The sequence below is a fragment of the Pectinophora gossypiella genome, chromosome 20, assembly GCF_024362695.1.
Source record: "Pectinophora gossypiella chromosome 20, ilPecGoss1.1, whole genome shotgun sequence".
Lineage (NCBI taxonomy): Eukaryota > Metazoa > Arthropoda > Insecta > Lepidoptera > Gelechiidae > Pectinophora > Pectinophora gossypiella.
The window spans coordinates 8,105,351-8,121,895 of NC_065423.1; the positions used below are offsets into that span (position 1 = coordinate 8,105,351).

General features: G+C 36.4%; 1 protein-coding gene across 1 annotated transcript; it reads right to left on the bottom strand.

Annotated features, from left to right (window-relative positions):
* Positions 1-1,874: 1,874 nt before the first annotated feature.
* LOC126376397 (egl nine homolog 1-like) lies at positions 1,875-10,820 on the bottom strand. Its single transcript, XM_050023723.1, has 2 exons — positions 10,525-10,820; positions 1,875-2,061 (listed from the first exon to the last, which is right to left on the bottom strand). The coding sequence occupies exons 1-2, from the start codon at positions 10,818-10,820 to the stop codon at positions 1,875-1,877; spliced, it is 483 nt and encodes a 160-aa protein (XP_049879680.1).
* Positions 10,821-16,545: the final 5,725 nt, after the last annotated feature.

The window sequence follows — 16,545 nt, forward strand, 5'->3', positions numbered from 1 at the left end:
TTACTCATACGGTTGTATTACCAGGGCGGACAGAAACTTCAGTGAGTGCGGCAGGGCTAGCAAATATCCGGCTTTAGCTCTCTTTATCCGGATTTGAATGGAGTTTTGGGAGAGTTGTTTATGAAAAATTACCTATGTTGATGATGAGTGTACTAAGCTTTGGAGTTCGTTGTTTCTTTGGAGCATTTTTAGTTAAAACTAAATTTGTAATCGGACCAGTAATGGTCCGATTTAAAAAAAAATCCACCAATTACCAATTAAATTGAATTAAAAGTGGAATTGATGTTTACAGTCGTGTTTCATGACAGATTAAGAACTAAAAAATACATAGATTACTTATGTACTTACCTAATTAAAAAGGAATAAGTATGTCGATTACCTTGAGTTTTGTTCCGATTTTTTACATTATGGTTTATGACTTATTCTATAATAAATTATTGTCTTTACTACTTTTCTTTCTTGGCGTTTACTATTGCGCCGAACTTGCGTCCCCAAAAATGAATTAGGGATTTGGGTAGTTTCCTAGGTCAAAGATAAATTATGAAATTCTGATTACTAAATAAAGGCAGATATAAAGGTAACAAAAACGTTCTCTTTTTTCTATTTGAGTAACTTATTTATGAGTTTTATTAATGAAAAATGTAATAATAAGTGCGACATTTTGTTACGTTTTTCTATGACGTCACAGGTTGCTTTTTCACACAAATTCCATAGTGATTTCGTGTTGACGTTTATTAAAAAGTAACTGTTTGAACTAGTTGGAAACTAGTTTATTTACGTCCGACTTGTACTTTTTGTCTGTATTTTGTCGTGAATTTGTATTATAATTCATATTACGTCGCACGTATATGTTGTTGGTACGCTGGCTGGTGTGATGATGATGATGATGATGGATGTTGAATAGAAAAATCGACTTCAAGGCTGACAAGGATATATCCTCCTAAGGCCCGGATTTCCAGACACAATAGTTAAACAATGGGATTAGTACTACTAGTAGGGCCGTGGGCCTTAGGAGGATATTTAAGTCACAGAAATATTGTTCCACACGTAATGGACGCGCGATCGCAGAAGCTAAAGAAGAAGATATATTATTATTATAAGTACCTCTATAAAGTGTTGCTATTTATAAATTAAAAAGTAAAAAATATAATTCTGTTGGATGTTGCCAAAATTATTAAGTACAAAACACAAAAGAATAAAGATTTATTTTCAGACTTTACAGTCTATAGGTTAGATTGCAATCTTATTCTACTGTTAGTAGAAAATACACATTTAAAAAAAGTAATAAATTCAGCAAATGCCATCTGATTCAATGAGTTTTGAAAAACGTTAACCCTGAATCGGGAAAATGGAAAAATTGTCTACAAAAACCCGGGAAATGGGAGCGTTTATTTTTACGTTTTGTTAATTTCAGTCCTTTGAGTGGCTTCTGTGTTTGTTGGAAACTTGGTACCTACATTATAGAACGACATTTTCTGTCTCAATTAAAGTGGTTGAGTTTTCTAACTAGAATGTATAAACTCGTTGCTATTCATCTGGTTGGTTAAAAATGACACACTGAAGCAATTAATCTAAAAAGCAATATTGCTATTTGACATTTGTTGATATTGCGCGTTTATTTCTATATGCCCAAAAGTCAAATAGCAATAGTGCTTTTTAAGTGAATTGCTTTGATGTAGATTTTTTAAACCCTCTGTACACTTATACAATTAAATATTTGGTTTGAATTTTGGTATATTCATTAATCACGAAACAATGAAGTTCTTAGTAAGTACAATATCAATCAACAACACAAGTTTAATCATCTTTTCACAGATATTACGTTTACATTGTTTCAACGCTAAACATTTAAGTTCAATTTAACTTAGACATTTTCAATTTTCATCTTCATCATGTTCCATTTCTTTTTCTTTTTCTTCAATATCTAATCTCGAATGCTTTCGCATCGTCACGAACGTGGTGTCAATATTGTCACCAGTATCTGTACCAAGTTCTAATAATTGAGCTACTTCAATTTCATTTCCTTCTAAAGACTTTTCTTCATTATTTGTTAAGTCATTTCTAGAAGAGAATATTGCAAGATTAGCAGCATCAGTTAAAAGGCTGTCTGTCTGTTGATGGTAGACTTTTGTAGCCCCATTGAGGAGTATAGCGGATGTCTTCAGCCAAGGCCTGGTGGAGTGATAGTCTGATGACATCCAGTTCTTCAATCCTGAACTGAAAAAAAAATCTTTTTTATTTTGTTTATTTTTATAAACAGAGCATGGCTGAAAGTTATCAAGGTAAGACATACGTAAGATAACACCTATTTCATCGTAGGTTGTCCGAGAATTAGGTGATTTTCTTTACTTAGAAATATTGTGCAAGTATAATAAATGTATAATAAATACCTACTTAGATACTTTTAACTGTTTACTGGAGGCTTACGAAGCAAAAAGATTTACGATATTTTCCACGAAGTTCAAAGAATTTCCTTGAATAAATCTATTTACTTACCACGTCAAAGGGAAATCGATTTCTGTATTAGACTCGTTATTAAGGAAAATAGCACTTTTCCATAACTGTACCAACATTTTCTTAGTCATTTGGTCCTTATTGGAAAACATCTCTGACATTCAAAGTTGCTTTTAATTTGAAATCGAATTACGCTAAACACAAACTGAAAAAACTGAAAATTTCACGTAAGTAAACAAATTAAATACTATACAAAAACTACCTTCCGTCAAAATTAAAAATATACTTAAGTATTTATAATGTTGCGTTTTTTTTCTTTGGCATTATAATGTAGCTTCCACACTCGCTTTACTTTTTGAAGAGTAGATTTTATTGCCAAATATGTATTTTTTTTTTGACGTGACTTATTGTAGATTTGCCGCAGATGGCATTAACTACTTGGCCGGACAAATGGGGAGCGCTGAAGGCTCTCACCCGGTACAACGTTTAAGACAACAGGCCTGAGGGTGCCCAGTTGGGCGCGAACCTCGGCTCAGGGCGTCGTCTGAGAGGAAAAATATTTGAAAGAATTAATCGACCCTAGTGGGTCGATAGAGATAAGCGCTGAATGAGGGAAAACGTCGACCACGCCGGCGGGGTCGGTATTGGGGTCCTGAAGTGTTTGGTTTGAGCTGATTGGCTGCCTCTATGGCTAGAGTAATCGGGTCGTCGGGATCGTATATTACGTCCTTCGGACGCCGATACTTTTCAGTACCGTCCCTAAGCGGGATGTATTCGGAAGCCGCAACTACCAGGGGATTTGGGTGGTGCGGAGCAGAATCGAAAAAACGTTTGGAAGCTAATTTGAGCCATTGGGCAATGGTTGGCAGACCTAGGTCAATGTGCAGATTTTCATTGCGAAGGAACCACGGATGCCAAATATGTGAATTGTTTTAAAAAGTATGTTTTTTAAGTAAGTATGTACCTAAATAACAAAATTCAACATACAATGATTATTCGCAAAAGTTATTGAATCTCCGGGGATTAAACGGAGATAAAATGAATCATGTTTCGTAAAGTTACAACAAAAAAGTAACTCCAGTGGGGATGCACCAAAAACATTTTCGCGCCAACTAATCGAATGATAATTCGTTTGTAGATTTTTTTATTCTACCAATATATACAGGCAAAGAGTTTACACCGTACAGCCGCGTTTAAAAATCATTACTAATATTTAGTTAGGACCGAAAATAATTTGTTATTATTTTTTATAAATGAATGACGTAAGTAATAAGCGTATAATACTCCATAAGGTAATAAATTAAGGGATTATTTTGATAAATTATTTACGAGTGTAACGACAGCTATATTTATGTTGATCCTATGGAGCTGTAGGTATGGCTGGGTTCTATTGTCGTCTCATTTGAGAAAATTAAATAAGTACTATTGGTCCTATGGAGACTATAGAGATATTAAATTACGATTGCTGTTTCTGTGCCTAAGTAACTGTTGTTTAAATAAAATTATTCGAAGACTAAAACTTGGTAAGCAGGTAGGGAATAAGTACGAACGATAAACATTATTATCATAAATAAATAAGATATAAAATATACTGTTACTACCTACTTACGTTTTCACAGGGTTCGTTTGCCTAACCTGAAGTTTAATAAGTCCAGCTTTTTACAAAAGCGATTGCCTATCTGACCCTGCGAATGGAAAACTAGCCCAATACTGGGTACTTAGGCCACATACCCTGAAATGCTTTTCTCAAGAACTTAGGTTTCCGCACGATGTTTTCTTTCACTGTTGAGCATTTCGAAAATCATTGGTTTACGCTCGTACTGGTTTCGAACCTGCGACCTCATAGCGTGATTAATTTCCAACTAGTCAAATCAGTTACTTTTTATTTAACGTGGAAACAAAAATTACTATGGAATTTAAAACATGTACATCGTGACGTCATAGAAAAACGTTAGTTAAAATTACCTACAATGAGTAAATAGGTTAAAATAAAATAAAATACCATTTAATTAATGTAATTATTGCAAGAAAAACTAAATAAAACAGCATTAAATCCACCACAGGCTTCGTCAAAAAGGAATTAAAACAAGAATAAACGATAAATCCACAAGTTTTGTCAAAAAAAAAGATAAAAAAGATATATGATTTTATTTGTTTTAATTCGACTTGTAGTAATTGCACATAATTAATTTTGTGACATAGGAAATGCCCTGAATTTTGTAATAGTTTCATGTTGGTATTACAGCGAGTCCACAATACCAACATAAAACTAAAAAAAAAAGAAAATAGTCTCTTTGCTAGGTAACTGTTACACCGCTTCACCCACGCTTAGAAAAAGAAAAGGACAGGTGATCTTTTTCTCATCAGTCTGAGTGTCTACATCTCAAAGACGTCGAGCGTGATCATTTACCGGTGTCACATACACACACATTCTTGCTAGACTTCTTGAGGAAATGATTGCAATGCAATACAATACACAATATTTTATTACCGACTTCAAAAAAGGAGGAGGTTCTCAATACGACCGTATATTTTATTTTTACACAAAAGGAACATACATACAAACAAAAAAATACAACGAAACATAATAGTAGTCATTATAGCTAAGGTAGCACTTTCTCTCCGGCAACCTTTGATTGTTTATGGGTCTGCCACAAACAGCTTGCAATATAAATGTGAACGCCATTGCATCTTCAAGTAAAGGCGCGTAACAAACAACGCTTCAGCCTGAACACTTTTATACATCGTTGTATGTTTGAATTCACCGTTTTTTTTGACGTGACTTATTGTAGATTTGCCGCAGATGGCATTAACTACTTGGCCGGAATGAATTCACCGTTTGACGCGTCATTCAATGCCCGGTTATAAACGAAGCGAATCCACTAGTAATCTCTTTGTATTAGGTGGTTAAATTTATAATAATATTTATTATGAAATAGGCTATGTCAAATCAGTTACTTTTTACCAAACGTCAAAACACGAAATTACTACGGAATTTGTATGAAAAAGGAACATGTGACGTCATAAAAAAACGTGACAAAATGTCGCATTTATTATTACATTTTTCTTTATTAAAATTCATAAATAAAGTAAGTTACATAGAAAAAAAGAAAACGTTTTTTGTCACCTACCTATCTGTCTGTATTTACTATTCAGAATTTCATAATTTATCTATGTATTTCATACATATTTTCTTAAAAAAAATAAGTATTATTTTTGTAAAAAACAAATGATTTTTTTTTTTGACGTGACTTATTGTAGATTTGCCGCAGATGGCATTAACTACTTGGCCGGAAATTAACTACTTGGGCGGAAAAAAACAAATGAGCATCTCATAAAAACAAAGCTTTTATGAGATGTATTTTAAAAATAATTTGAATTTGGAATTCCTAGTCGAATGCAAGATATTATCGTAAAATTAGTATAAGAACGCGTCTATTATTATTTTCTTGGATTTTTATGGTCTCACTCACACCGTCTTATTGTCTTCACCTCGGAGGCGTCAAGCGCGATCGCTACTCAGTTACGCTGCGGTGTAAAAGCGTCACTCTAATAATGTTCGCAGCAGGAGCCGCCACATGGCGCGTGATATTTTTTACTTTTAAATTAAAATAAAACTGATCAACGCATCGTGTGTGCACTGACAGTAAAAAACCCATTAAAACATTTTCATCGTAACTTGATAAGATTCCAAATTTGTTCGGGTTCGGGTTTTTGGTGAAGGTTTTTTTAACACACATAAAATATAAACGTACTTACATAAACAGCCTATATACGTCCACTGCTGGGCACAAATCTTCTCTCAATCAACCGGAGGGGGTATGGAGCAAACAGTTAGATTATATAGTTATTTTACGGCTAACAGCCGAAACTAACGGTTTAACGTGCCCGCCGAAGCTCGGAATCATCTTAATTCAAGCCTGTAATGTTCTTACCAAAGGACAGTCTCACAAAGTGATTTGGAATGTTCGCATCGGGTATCGAACCCGGACCTGCAGTTCGTGAGCCCCATACTCTAACGGTTAGAGCCTCGGTGGTCTAGAGGTTAGAGTCTAACCTCTAGACCACCGAGGCTGATTGAGGCCATACACCATAAAGATATGATTATGTTGTTATGTTGTGTTAGCCATTAGAACATAATAGATGAAGCCCTTCTGGCGACTATATCTATTTTTATGGTGGTGGTGTATTGTTATTTTTCTACATATTTTTTTGGGGAACGTAACCTGAAAAGTCTCTCATTAATATCACGTGGTTTCCAGGATTTGTCTTAGGACTTCGTATTAAGACTGGTTGCAAGTTGTCTTTAATACTTGTGGCTCTGCACCCCATTGGGCATTCTTCTTCTTTGCGAGTCGATGGCGATCGAAGCTAAATTTTTGCTGACCAATAATTGGCCACGCTTACGGCATTGTCAGTGGCTTCGTACAGGAAATCAGAAATCAGAATCATTTATTCAACGTAATTATCATGGATAAACTTGTTGAAGGTCAATGTAACATTTTTGAATTTACGTCATTTCGCAAGGTGTTATGGCTGAGGAGAAGAAATGACAAGAAACTGCAACAGCAACACATCTTTTAAAAACCAATGAGGATATACATTACAAGTTATTTAATAACTAGAGGAACACATTCAATACCAGACATTTTTATCATTTAGGTAGTCATTAATCTTATAATAAGCTTTTTTACATAAAGTAAGCTTCACGTGAGCTTTAAATTTATTTTCTGACAAATTTAAAATATTATCTGGTATTTTATTGTAAAAACGTATACATAACCCCAAAAAAGATGAATTTAATTTACTTAATCTAGAATTTTGAATAGCAATTTTATGTTTATTTCTTGTATTGTAAGTATGCCTTTCACAGTTTCTCGGAAGGAGAGATAAGTTTTTACGTACATACATAATGTTTTCATATATATATTGACTTGCGACCGTCAGTATATTTATTTCTTTAAACAGCTCCCTCAAAGAGTCCCGACAACGCAGCTTATAAATAGCGCGAACTGCTCTTTTTTGAATGATGAAAATAGTTTCTACATCAGCGGCTCGACCCCACAGCAAAATACCGTAAGACATTATGCTGTGGAAGTAGCTGAAGTAGACAAGTCTAGCAGTGGGTACATCTGTGAGTTGTCGGATCCTTCTGACGGCATATGCTGCTGAACTTAGCTTGCCCGCTAGTGATACAATATGTGGGCCCCATTGAAGTTTTGAATCTACAGTAATTCCTAAGAAAACGGTGTGTTCAACAAAATCTAGTTTCTCGTCGTTAATTTTAATGTTATTATTTACTTTCTTTACGTTTGGTAGAACAAATTTAATACACTTCGTTTTCTTAGCATTTAGAACTAGGTTATTTACTGTAAACCAACTTAGAACCTGCGACACAGCGCTGTTTGCTTCGTCAAATTCCTCTAACTTTCTGTCGATTTTAAATATAAGAGAAGTGTCATCCGCGAACAGCACAATGTCAGCTTGGTTCTGTACTACATAAGGTAAATCATTTATGTACACTAAAAAAAGAAACGGACCCAAAATGGATCCTTGAGGAACTCCCATTTGAACATGAGAGCCCGAAGAAGTTGTACTATTGATTTGTACCTTTTGTATCCTACCACCTAGATATGAATTTAACAAACTGAGAGCTCCATTATTTAGTCCATAGTGCCTCAATTTCAAAAGCAAGGTCTCGTGATCCACGCAGTCGAACGCCTTAGACAAGTCACAGAATACTCCTACGGCATTCTGCGACTTCTCCCAAGCATCGAAAATGTGTCGAACAAATGTCACACTCGCGTCTGTTGTAGACCGACCCTTAGTAAAACCAAACTGCTGGCTGTGGAGTAAGTTATTTAAATTAAAATGACATAGCAGTTGGTCGAGAATAATTTTCTCGAAAATTTTACTAAGTACTGGTAGAATAGAAACCGGTCTATAATTCGTGGGGTCTGATTTTGTGCCCGATTTAAAAAGAGGTATAACTTTACTGATTTTCATTAAATTTGGAAAAGTGCCATTTTCAACACTCATATTAAAAATGTAAGCTAGATATGGTGCTAAGATATCAATAACAGAGCTCATCAATTTGACAGACAATCCCCATAAATCTTTCGAGGTTTTAAGTTTCAGCTGTTTGAATACTTTAACAATACTACTCGGATCAACGCGTTTAAAATCAAATAATTCAGTGCAAGCAGTAACATTACTTTTTAATAATATATCAGCTTGAACAGGAGAGGACCTGAGAGATTCTGTAGTTTTTACAGGGATGTTCGTGAAGAATTTATCAAAAACTTCAGCTACATCTTTATCTTGTTTTACTAACCCAGTGCCCGATTCTATATTGTATTCTAATTCACGCGGTTTAGAAGCCTTTGTTTCACTATTTATTACTTGCCAAACTGCCTTTATTTTATTATCCGCGGTCTTTATTTTACTACTAATATGCATCTGTTTGGCTGTATAACACACTCTTCGAAATATTTTAGAATAATTTTTGACGTAGCTTTTGAAACTATCAGCGTGTGTATACGTTTTTTCCTCATATAAAGAATAAAGAGTATTTCTACTTTTGCGAATGCCTACGGTAGCCCAGTCACTGAACTTGAATGATTGACTGTTGGTAACTACCTTTTGAGGAAAATTATTTTCAAATTCTTTATGGATTATAGTGAAGAAATCCCTGTAAAAATCGTCAGGATTGTCTGTATCAAAGTTTGGACAAGGTAAGTTACTAATAAGACTATTTCGATATTTCTCTATCCGATTATCAGTGATGGGTCGAGTACTAAATTTAATTTTTTGCACATTTTTAAGTACTGGAAAACTAACCAACTGCCCACTGTGATCAGACTTAAAACAGTTAAGGATACTGTTATCTTGGAAATCACAATTGCAAAAAATGTTATCTAAACATGAGGCAGTTGTTTCTGTAATTCTGGTTGGCTCCATAAATATATTAACAAGGTTAAAAGATGTAAACAAACTTAGAAATCTAGTTGTAATTGAATCTACTTCATATAAATCAACGTTAAAATCTCCACACACTATAATGGATTTATTACTTTTGGATATGACCTTCAGTACATTTTCCATCACTGATTCAAAAACTGTGAAGTTAGCACTGTATGGGGGTCTGTATACGGCCACAACAATATGTTTCTCTGTTTCTATACATGAAATCTCCATAGTGCCCTCTATCGAAAGTCCAGTAATATCTTTGCGTTCTTTATATTTTAAACTATTTCTGATAAAAATAAGGGAGCCACCACGTATTTTGATCTTTCGACAGAAAGCGCTAGCCAAATGATAATTTTCAAAACCGAATAACAATTCATAATCCTTAAACCAATGCTCAGTAATACATAAGATGTCAATAAAAAATGTCTCTAAAAATAATTCTATGTCCAATTCTTTGCCAGAGAAGCCTTGAATATTTTGGTGAACTAGTTTTAATATTCCAAGCTTCTCTTTTGTCTTATTGTCTAGTTTAAAGATGAAGTACCATTCGTGGTACATGGCTGACTACCGTCAATAAAAGGTTTTGTACTGTAGAAGACAGTACAGTCAATAAGTTTACTGCCTGGTCTGGCAGAAATGTCTGTAATATAAAAAACTAGTACTGAACATATAATTTTTTTAAAGTACTTAGATAGATATATTCTATCTGTCGTTATTAAACAATTTTGAATAAACTTATTCAAATCTAAATAAATAATATTACTGTGATGACAGGTTCTGTTGTAAAGGTGTTGGTTGAGAGAAAATATATAATTATTTTCCTCACTGGCTAATGAATTTGAGTATGGAAACGAACAAATAATTAAGTTTCCACACTCAACAGTCATTAGCGACCTATGATACTTAGTTAACTGCTGTTTTGTGAGCCCTGTACTATTGCCTACTAAAAGAATAACGGTAGTGTTCGCATCATATTTACACTGGAATAGTTTTGTGATGATTTGTGAATATGACGCGCCAGGCATGCACACATTAATAATGTCATGATCAAAAGAGTTTTTTAAAAGTGGTCCTAAACCTATGCCTATATCGTCCGAGAACACAACAGTCTTTTTCGTTAGACGCGGGACAAAGTCTTTCTGGGGCGCGACGTTGTCCGGCAATGCGGTCGCGACCTTTCCGGGCCCTCGCAGCGCCCCACCTGGCGGCGCAGCGGGCGGGGGCGCCGCAGGCGCTTGCGCCGCGGAAGGCGGCACTGCCGCTGACGCCCCGCGCCTCGAGGCTCCGCGGACTCTGACCCTCCGCGGCTCGGCTCCCGGCGGCACATCACCGGCCGGCGCGACACTCGGCAGCGCGGCACACGGCGGCTCGTTGTTGGGCGGTGCGGTGTCGCACATCACTGCGGACAGCGGCGCACCGTCGGGGAGCACGACACCGCGTTTCGCAGCTCTTCGCGGTGTGGCCCTTGCCGGCGCAGCACTAGGCAACGCGGCAGGTCAGGTCAGGTCTTTAATAGTGCAGGTGTTAGGGCACTTAGGACAGCACAAAAGGTGAGCCATAGTTTGTGGTGATACTCCACACTCGCAATCATCGCAACCATCAACCAGGTATCCCCACCTGCAGAGATTATCCTTGCAGCGGCCAACCTGTGTCCGGAGCCTATTTAAAGACTTCCATGTGGGCCACGCTAGATTACTTCCAGGCGGGAGACCCTCCGATGGCGCGATAAAAGAGGTGGGAGAACACTTCCGCCGCCAAAGATTTAAGCGGGCTTGGCTAGGTTCGGAATCCAATGGAGCCACCTCTTTAAGGAAGCTGTGACGACTTTTAAGCCTTTGAGGCACCGAAATGTCACCTTCCCCATTGGGCATTGGGGAAGTGTGTGTTATGTATGTATGCAATACAAAACGTTTTGAACAACAAACTAACGTTCTGACTGACGTTCGAAATTTAAAAAATAAATCTTGGAGCGTCCCAGTGGCACACACAAAGCTTTTCGACAAAACAGTGGGGTTTTAGACAATGGCTTTATATAAGCTGCATTGTATTGTTACAGGCAAACCAACGGAAACTAACAGGTGTTCTTGAGTAGTGTTTCCACAGAGTTCTTATCATCAGATGCCGCGGGAGCATAGACAGTGGGAACGAAATATGCACAAAACGATCATATGGTATCGATCGTAATATAAAAGCCACATTCATTGCTTCTTTGGAAATCAGAAATCAGAATCATTTATTTAACGTAATTATCAAACTTGTTGAAGGTCAATAATTTTTGAATTTACGTCATTTTGCAAGGTGTTATGGCTGAGGAGAAGAAATGACAAGAAACTGCAACAGCAACACATCTTTTAAATCAATGAGAGTACATTACAAGTTATTTCATAGCTAGAGGAACACATTAAATACCAGACATTTTTATCATTTAGGCAGTCATTAATCTTATAATAAGCTTTTTTACATAATTTAAGTTTCACATGAGCTTTAAATTAATTTTCTGACAAATTTAAAATAATATCTGGTATTTTATTGTATTTTTTTTATTTATATATGTTTTTATTTATATATTTATATATGTATTTTATTGTAAAAGTTTAATTGGTATCATGCAATCACGACTTGCGACGAGCGCTTGTGTTACTACGCAATGAATGGTGGGAAAATCGATGTAGACGCTTCACACGAGTCTAGCTCCTATCCGTTACCTAGATGGCGTACGTATAGCGGATTCAGTGTAAAACGTAAATAATTTAGTCTTTTTCTTATTTATCATTATTTCTTACGCTTCATTTTATTTTTGTGCTACAAGAGGTAAAATAATAATGTATTTTCTTTAAATTATTGATTAAATATACATTTCCATACAAAAGTATTTACTGTTTCTGTATTTTATGTTACAAATAAACGTAAATAATCATTTACAAAACTTATTTCATATTATATGTACTTTCTAATAATAAGTAATAAAATGAACATTTAAATAGGAAGTTGTCATAGGCTCAGAGTAAACCTGAAGTAAATAGGAAGGGTTTATATAATATGTTTTATTGTTTGAAGATTCTCTAGAACTTCAAGTAGTGGCGAAAAGCTTAGTTTATCTATGACAAAAAAATTATTTCGGTCACCAAATGGTATGGCTACACTTACGCCATCTATTTTCGCCGAAAATTTTTATAGCGACGGTCCCAACACCCATATCATGGGCATATCTCCCTTGTTTATATGATCTTTGTGTGCTTCTGTGTGATTTATTTATGCGGTTTCCTATGATCAATAGTTAGTAAACTGGCCAATTTACTAAAATAACGATGAAGTATTGAGTCTATTAGTGCGTGAGGTTGGAAAAGTAATCCAATATACGAACTTCTTTGCTTGTGTGGGAGTGAGTAAAAAAAGTATATTGTTTATCATCACGGTGACAACCTCAGAACATTTGGATCGAATAGGCTATCATTTAAACGGTCAGCAAAAATATATTTTGGTCAGCTAAAAAATGATTTTTGTAAGCAAATAAGTAAATTGAGCTGCGTCAGCAAAACTGACTAAATTGGTCATCAAGTTTTGGATCAGTAGGTACTGAGATAGAAAGAAAGAAAAAGAGATGGATAGAGAAATGGAAAGAGAGATGGTTGGAGAGATAATAAGAGGGGAGAGGCTAAAATAACTGAAGTACCTGAAGTGCCGAAAATGACAGCAAGTAGTTTCACTCAATTTTGTAATTTATGTTTGTTCAACGTAAAATTAAAGCTTAAATTAATTAATTTTAGTAATTATCCATAGAGCAACACGACCTCTTTGTAATTATCAGATATCAGTAAGGCAATTTTTCAATAATTCTCAATTTTCGTTCGTTAATTCAAAAATTTGAATTTGGAATAAAGCCATCGTGCTGGAAATTCCAATTTTTTGTCAAGTTAATAAAACCTCTTTCTTATATTTTAATTTAAATAGAAAAAAAAACGGGTGCCCGTTCTTTTTGCAATATACATGAAAACTCAAGCCTATTTCCCACTAGGGTAAGCAGAGACTTTGGAATTCCATTTTCTTTGATCCTGACACACTTCTCTTGCTTCCTCCACATTCATCAAACGTTTCATACATGCACGCCGGTTCAAAGTAGATCGTACTAAACCTTCTCTAAAGACATCTCCAATTTGGTCAATATACGTCCTTCTTGGTAGGTAAGGTTTTTGCAAAACTGTTAAAAATACATATTTATATCCTGTAATTTCACTTGGTGCGTGAGTTTCATTCTGATTCATTATGTATTCGTTGTCAGTAGTAGGTCTTGTCCTATGGATTCGTTTTCGTCGAGTGGATTATGCGTACGTGGCGGTATTAGTCGGATTTTATAGATTATAAAATGGAGTCTGTATTTTTATTTATAATACTTTTTGATAAATTATATAAGTAAGTACGTAATTTATTGCGTTATCCCGTTTTCACAGGGTCCGCTTACCTAACCTGAACATTTGACAGGTTCGGTTTTTTACAGAAGCGACTGCCTGTTTGACCTTCCAATCTGCGAAGGGAAAACCAGCCCAATACTGGTTAGGTAACATACCTCCGAAATGCATTTCTCTGAAAAGTAAAGTTCCTCACGATACTTTCGATGTTTTCACGTATATAATAAATATTCATATTTCAAATAAATAAATATACAATAATTTATATTATAATTTGTAGCAAATCATAATTTTAGAAGGTTTCAACCTTGTAATAACAGCCTAATATTATTATAGGAAACTGCTTGTTTATAAAACATAACCCTTCTTCTGGTGCAATAGGGTAAATACTAGTTTACCAAGTCCGTTTCTGGAGCGTACTCTACATACTTACAATCTTGGAAAGTAGGTACACTAACTCCGTCCCTATGTTTTACTTTCTATGACATACAAGAGTTTCTTTCGCATTTATAATTCTAGTTTTCCGTCCGCGACTGTCCGCGTGAACTTCGGTAGCGAGTGGCGTGTGTTTTCCATCCCCTTTTCGTCCCTTTAGTGGATGATTTCCGAGATAAAAACTATCCTATGTTCTTCGCTAGGCCTCGAACTATCTCGATACCAAATTTCGTCAAAATCAGTACAGTGGATTAAGCGTCAAAGGGAAACAGACAGACAGAGTTACATTCGCATTGATAATTTGTGGATTAGCTTGGAGATTATTATATGATTGCGGGGTGGGCTGGAAGAGATCTCTTTTAGAGATAAGTCCACTTTTGTACCAATTTTTGTTTTTTTGAGATTAATCATGTATTAATATTAATGTGTACAATAAAGAGCAATGTCAAGGTTGCCTGGAAGAAATTGCTGTTTAGCAATATCACATTACACATTAGTATAGTTGGACCTCCTCGGTGGTCTAGTGGATAGAGCGTTAGGATCACGATCTGGAGGGCCGGGTTCGATTCCCGATGGAGACATTGTCGAAATCACTTTGTGAGACTGTTCTTTGTTTGGTAAGGACATGTCAGGCTTGAATCACGTGATTGTCCGAAAAAGTAAGATGATTCCGTGCTTCGGAGGGCACGTTAAGCCGTTGGTCCCGGCTATTAGCCGTAAAAACACCTCCACCCACCCGCATTGCAGCAGCATGGTGGAGTATGCTCCATACCCCCTCCAGTTGATTGAGGGGAGGCCTGTGCTCAGCAGTGGGACGTAGGCTGTTTATGTTATCTGTTATGTATAGTTGGACCACTATTACAATACAAACACTCTTTATTACAAAAACACACAAGAAAAGTAACACTTACCGATAGTACAAAAGAAGTACAATAGGCGGCCCTATTTATTGTATTTTCTTTTGTTTTTGTAATATAGAGTGTTGTATTGTATTAGTGTCCCTTCTACACTAATGTGTAGTGTGATGAACAAAATATTTAGTTGTGATATGTACTTAGTGCGGTTGACAGAATGTTCTTACAAGTGCTCCATCTGAAATCAATTTCCCTACTCGTCGTAAGACAATACCGACCTGAACATAACTGTGGCATAGAATAAACACTATACTATGTAGAAGGGACTCTGTGCCACACTCCGGACACTTCATACAAATGACTTCGTTTTACACAGACACTACACATTACACGCGCATCTGTGTGTGACGCCTGACACCCATACGATTCAAGTCTAAACTATGTTTGGGGGGGGGGGTGAGGTAAACCTAGCTCAGACGCTGGTGGGGTGCGGAGAGTTGCCGTTCTATACGTTTCATTTCCTTATACCATGGTGATAACTAGATAAATGAGGAGCTCGGTGGCGCAGCTGTAAACGCGATCTGATCTCCCTATCCATCCATAGGGAAGGCCCGTGCCCCAGCAGTGGGGACGTTAATGAGCTGGCGATGATGATAAATTTAAACATATTTTACCTAGATTGAAAGTAGCTTGTCTTTTGCGAAGTTTTGTTCACAAAAATTATACCCAAATGCGATTTTTCAAATAGGCGCATTTCAGGCTTGAATCACTTGATTGTCCGAAAAACTAAGATGATTCCGTGCTTCGGAGGGCACGTTAAGCCGTTGGTACCGGCTATTAGCCGTAAAAGTACCTCCACCAACCTGCAATGGAGCAGCGTGGTGGAGTATGCTCCGTACCCCCTCCGGTTGATTGAGGGGAGGCCTGTGCTCAGCAGTGGGACGTGTATGGGCTATTTATGTAAGTATGTAATAAAAAGGGCCTTCATTTATACCCAAAAACAAAGATATTTTTTTTTACTGGCAACTATAACTATTATGTATGGAGTGTCCGGTCTGTGATCGAAAGTATCTGGACGTACTGTCGGACGTACACGAGGGAATCCGGATGTCCGGGAATAACGAACCATGGACAATATTTATTGCTTATCATTTATATGACGGATCTGATGGGTGCTCGAATGGTCTGTAAGGTTTATTGAAGTCTGTTACTCGCAAAAAGGGTATGTGTTTTGAGATACAGAGACACAAAAATGGCAAAACACTATCATTCTTGCTTGCAAGATGAATTGTAGAGTTACAAATTATAAACGAATTTTCCCCCGGGTCCCCCCCTCGGTTGATTTCAGAAGGCCTGAAGTGCGATAGTACTTAGTGATCAAGTTCAACTCGTACTTTACCGGTTTTTTGTTAGACTTTTTCCCCATA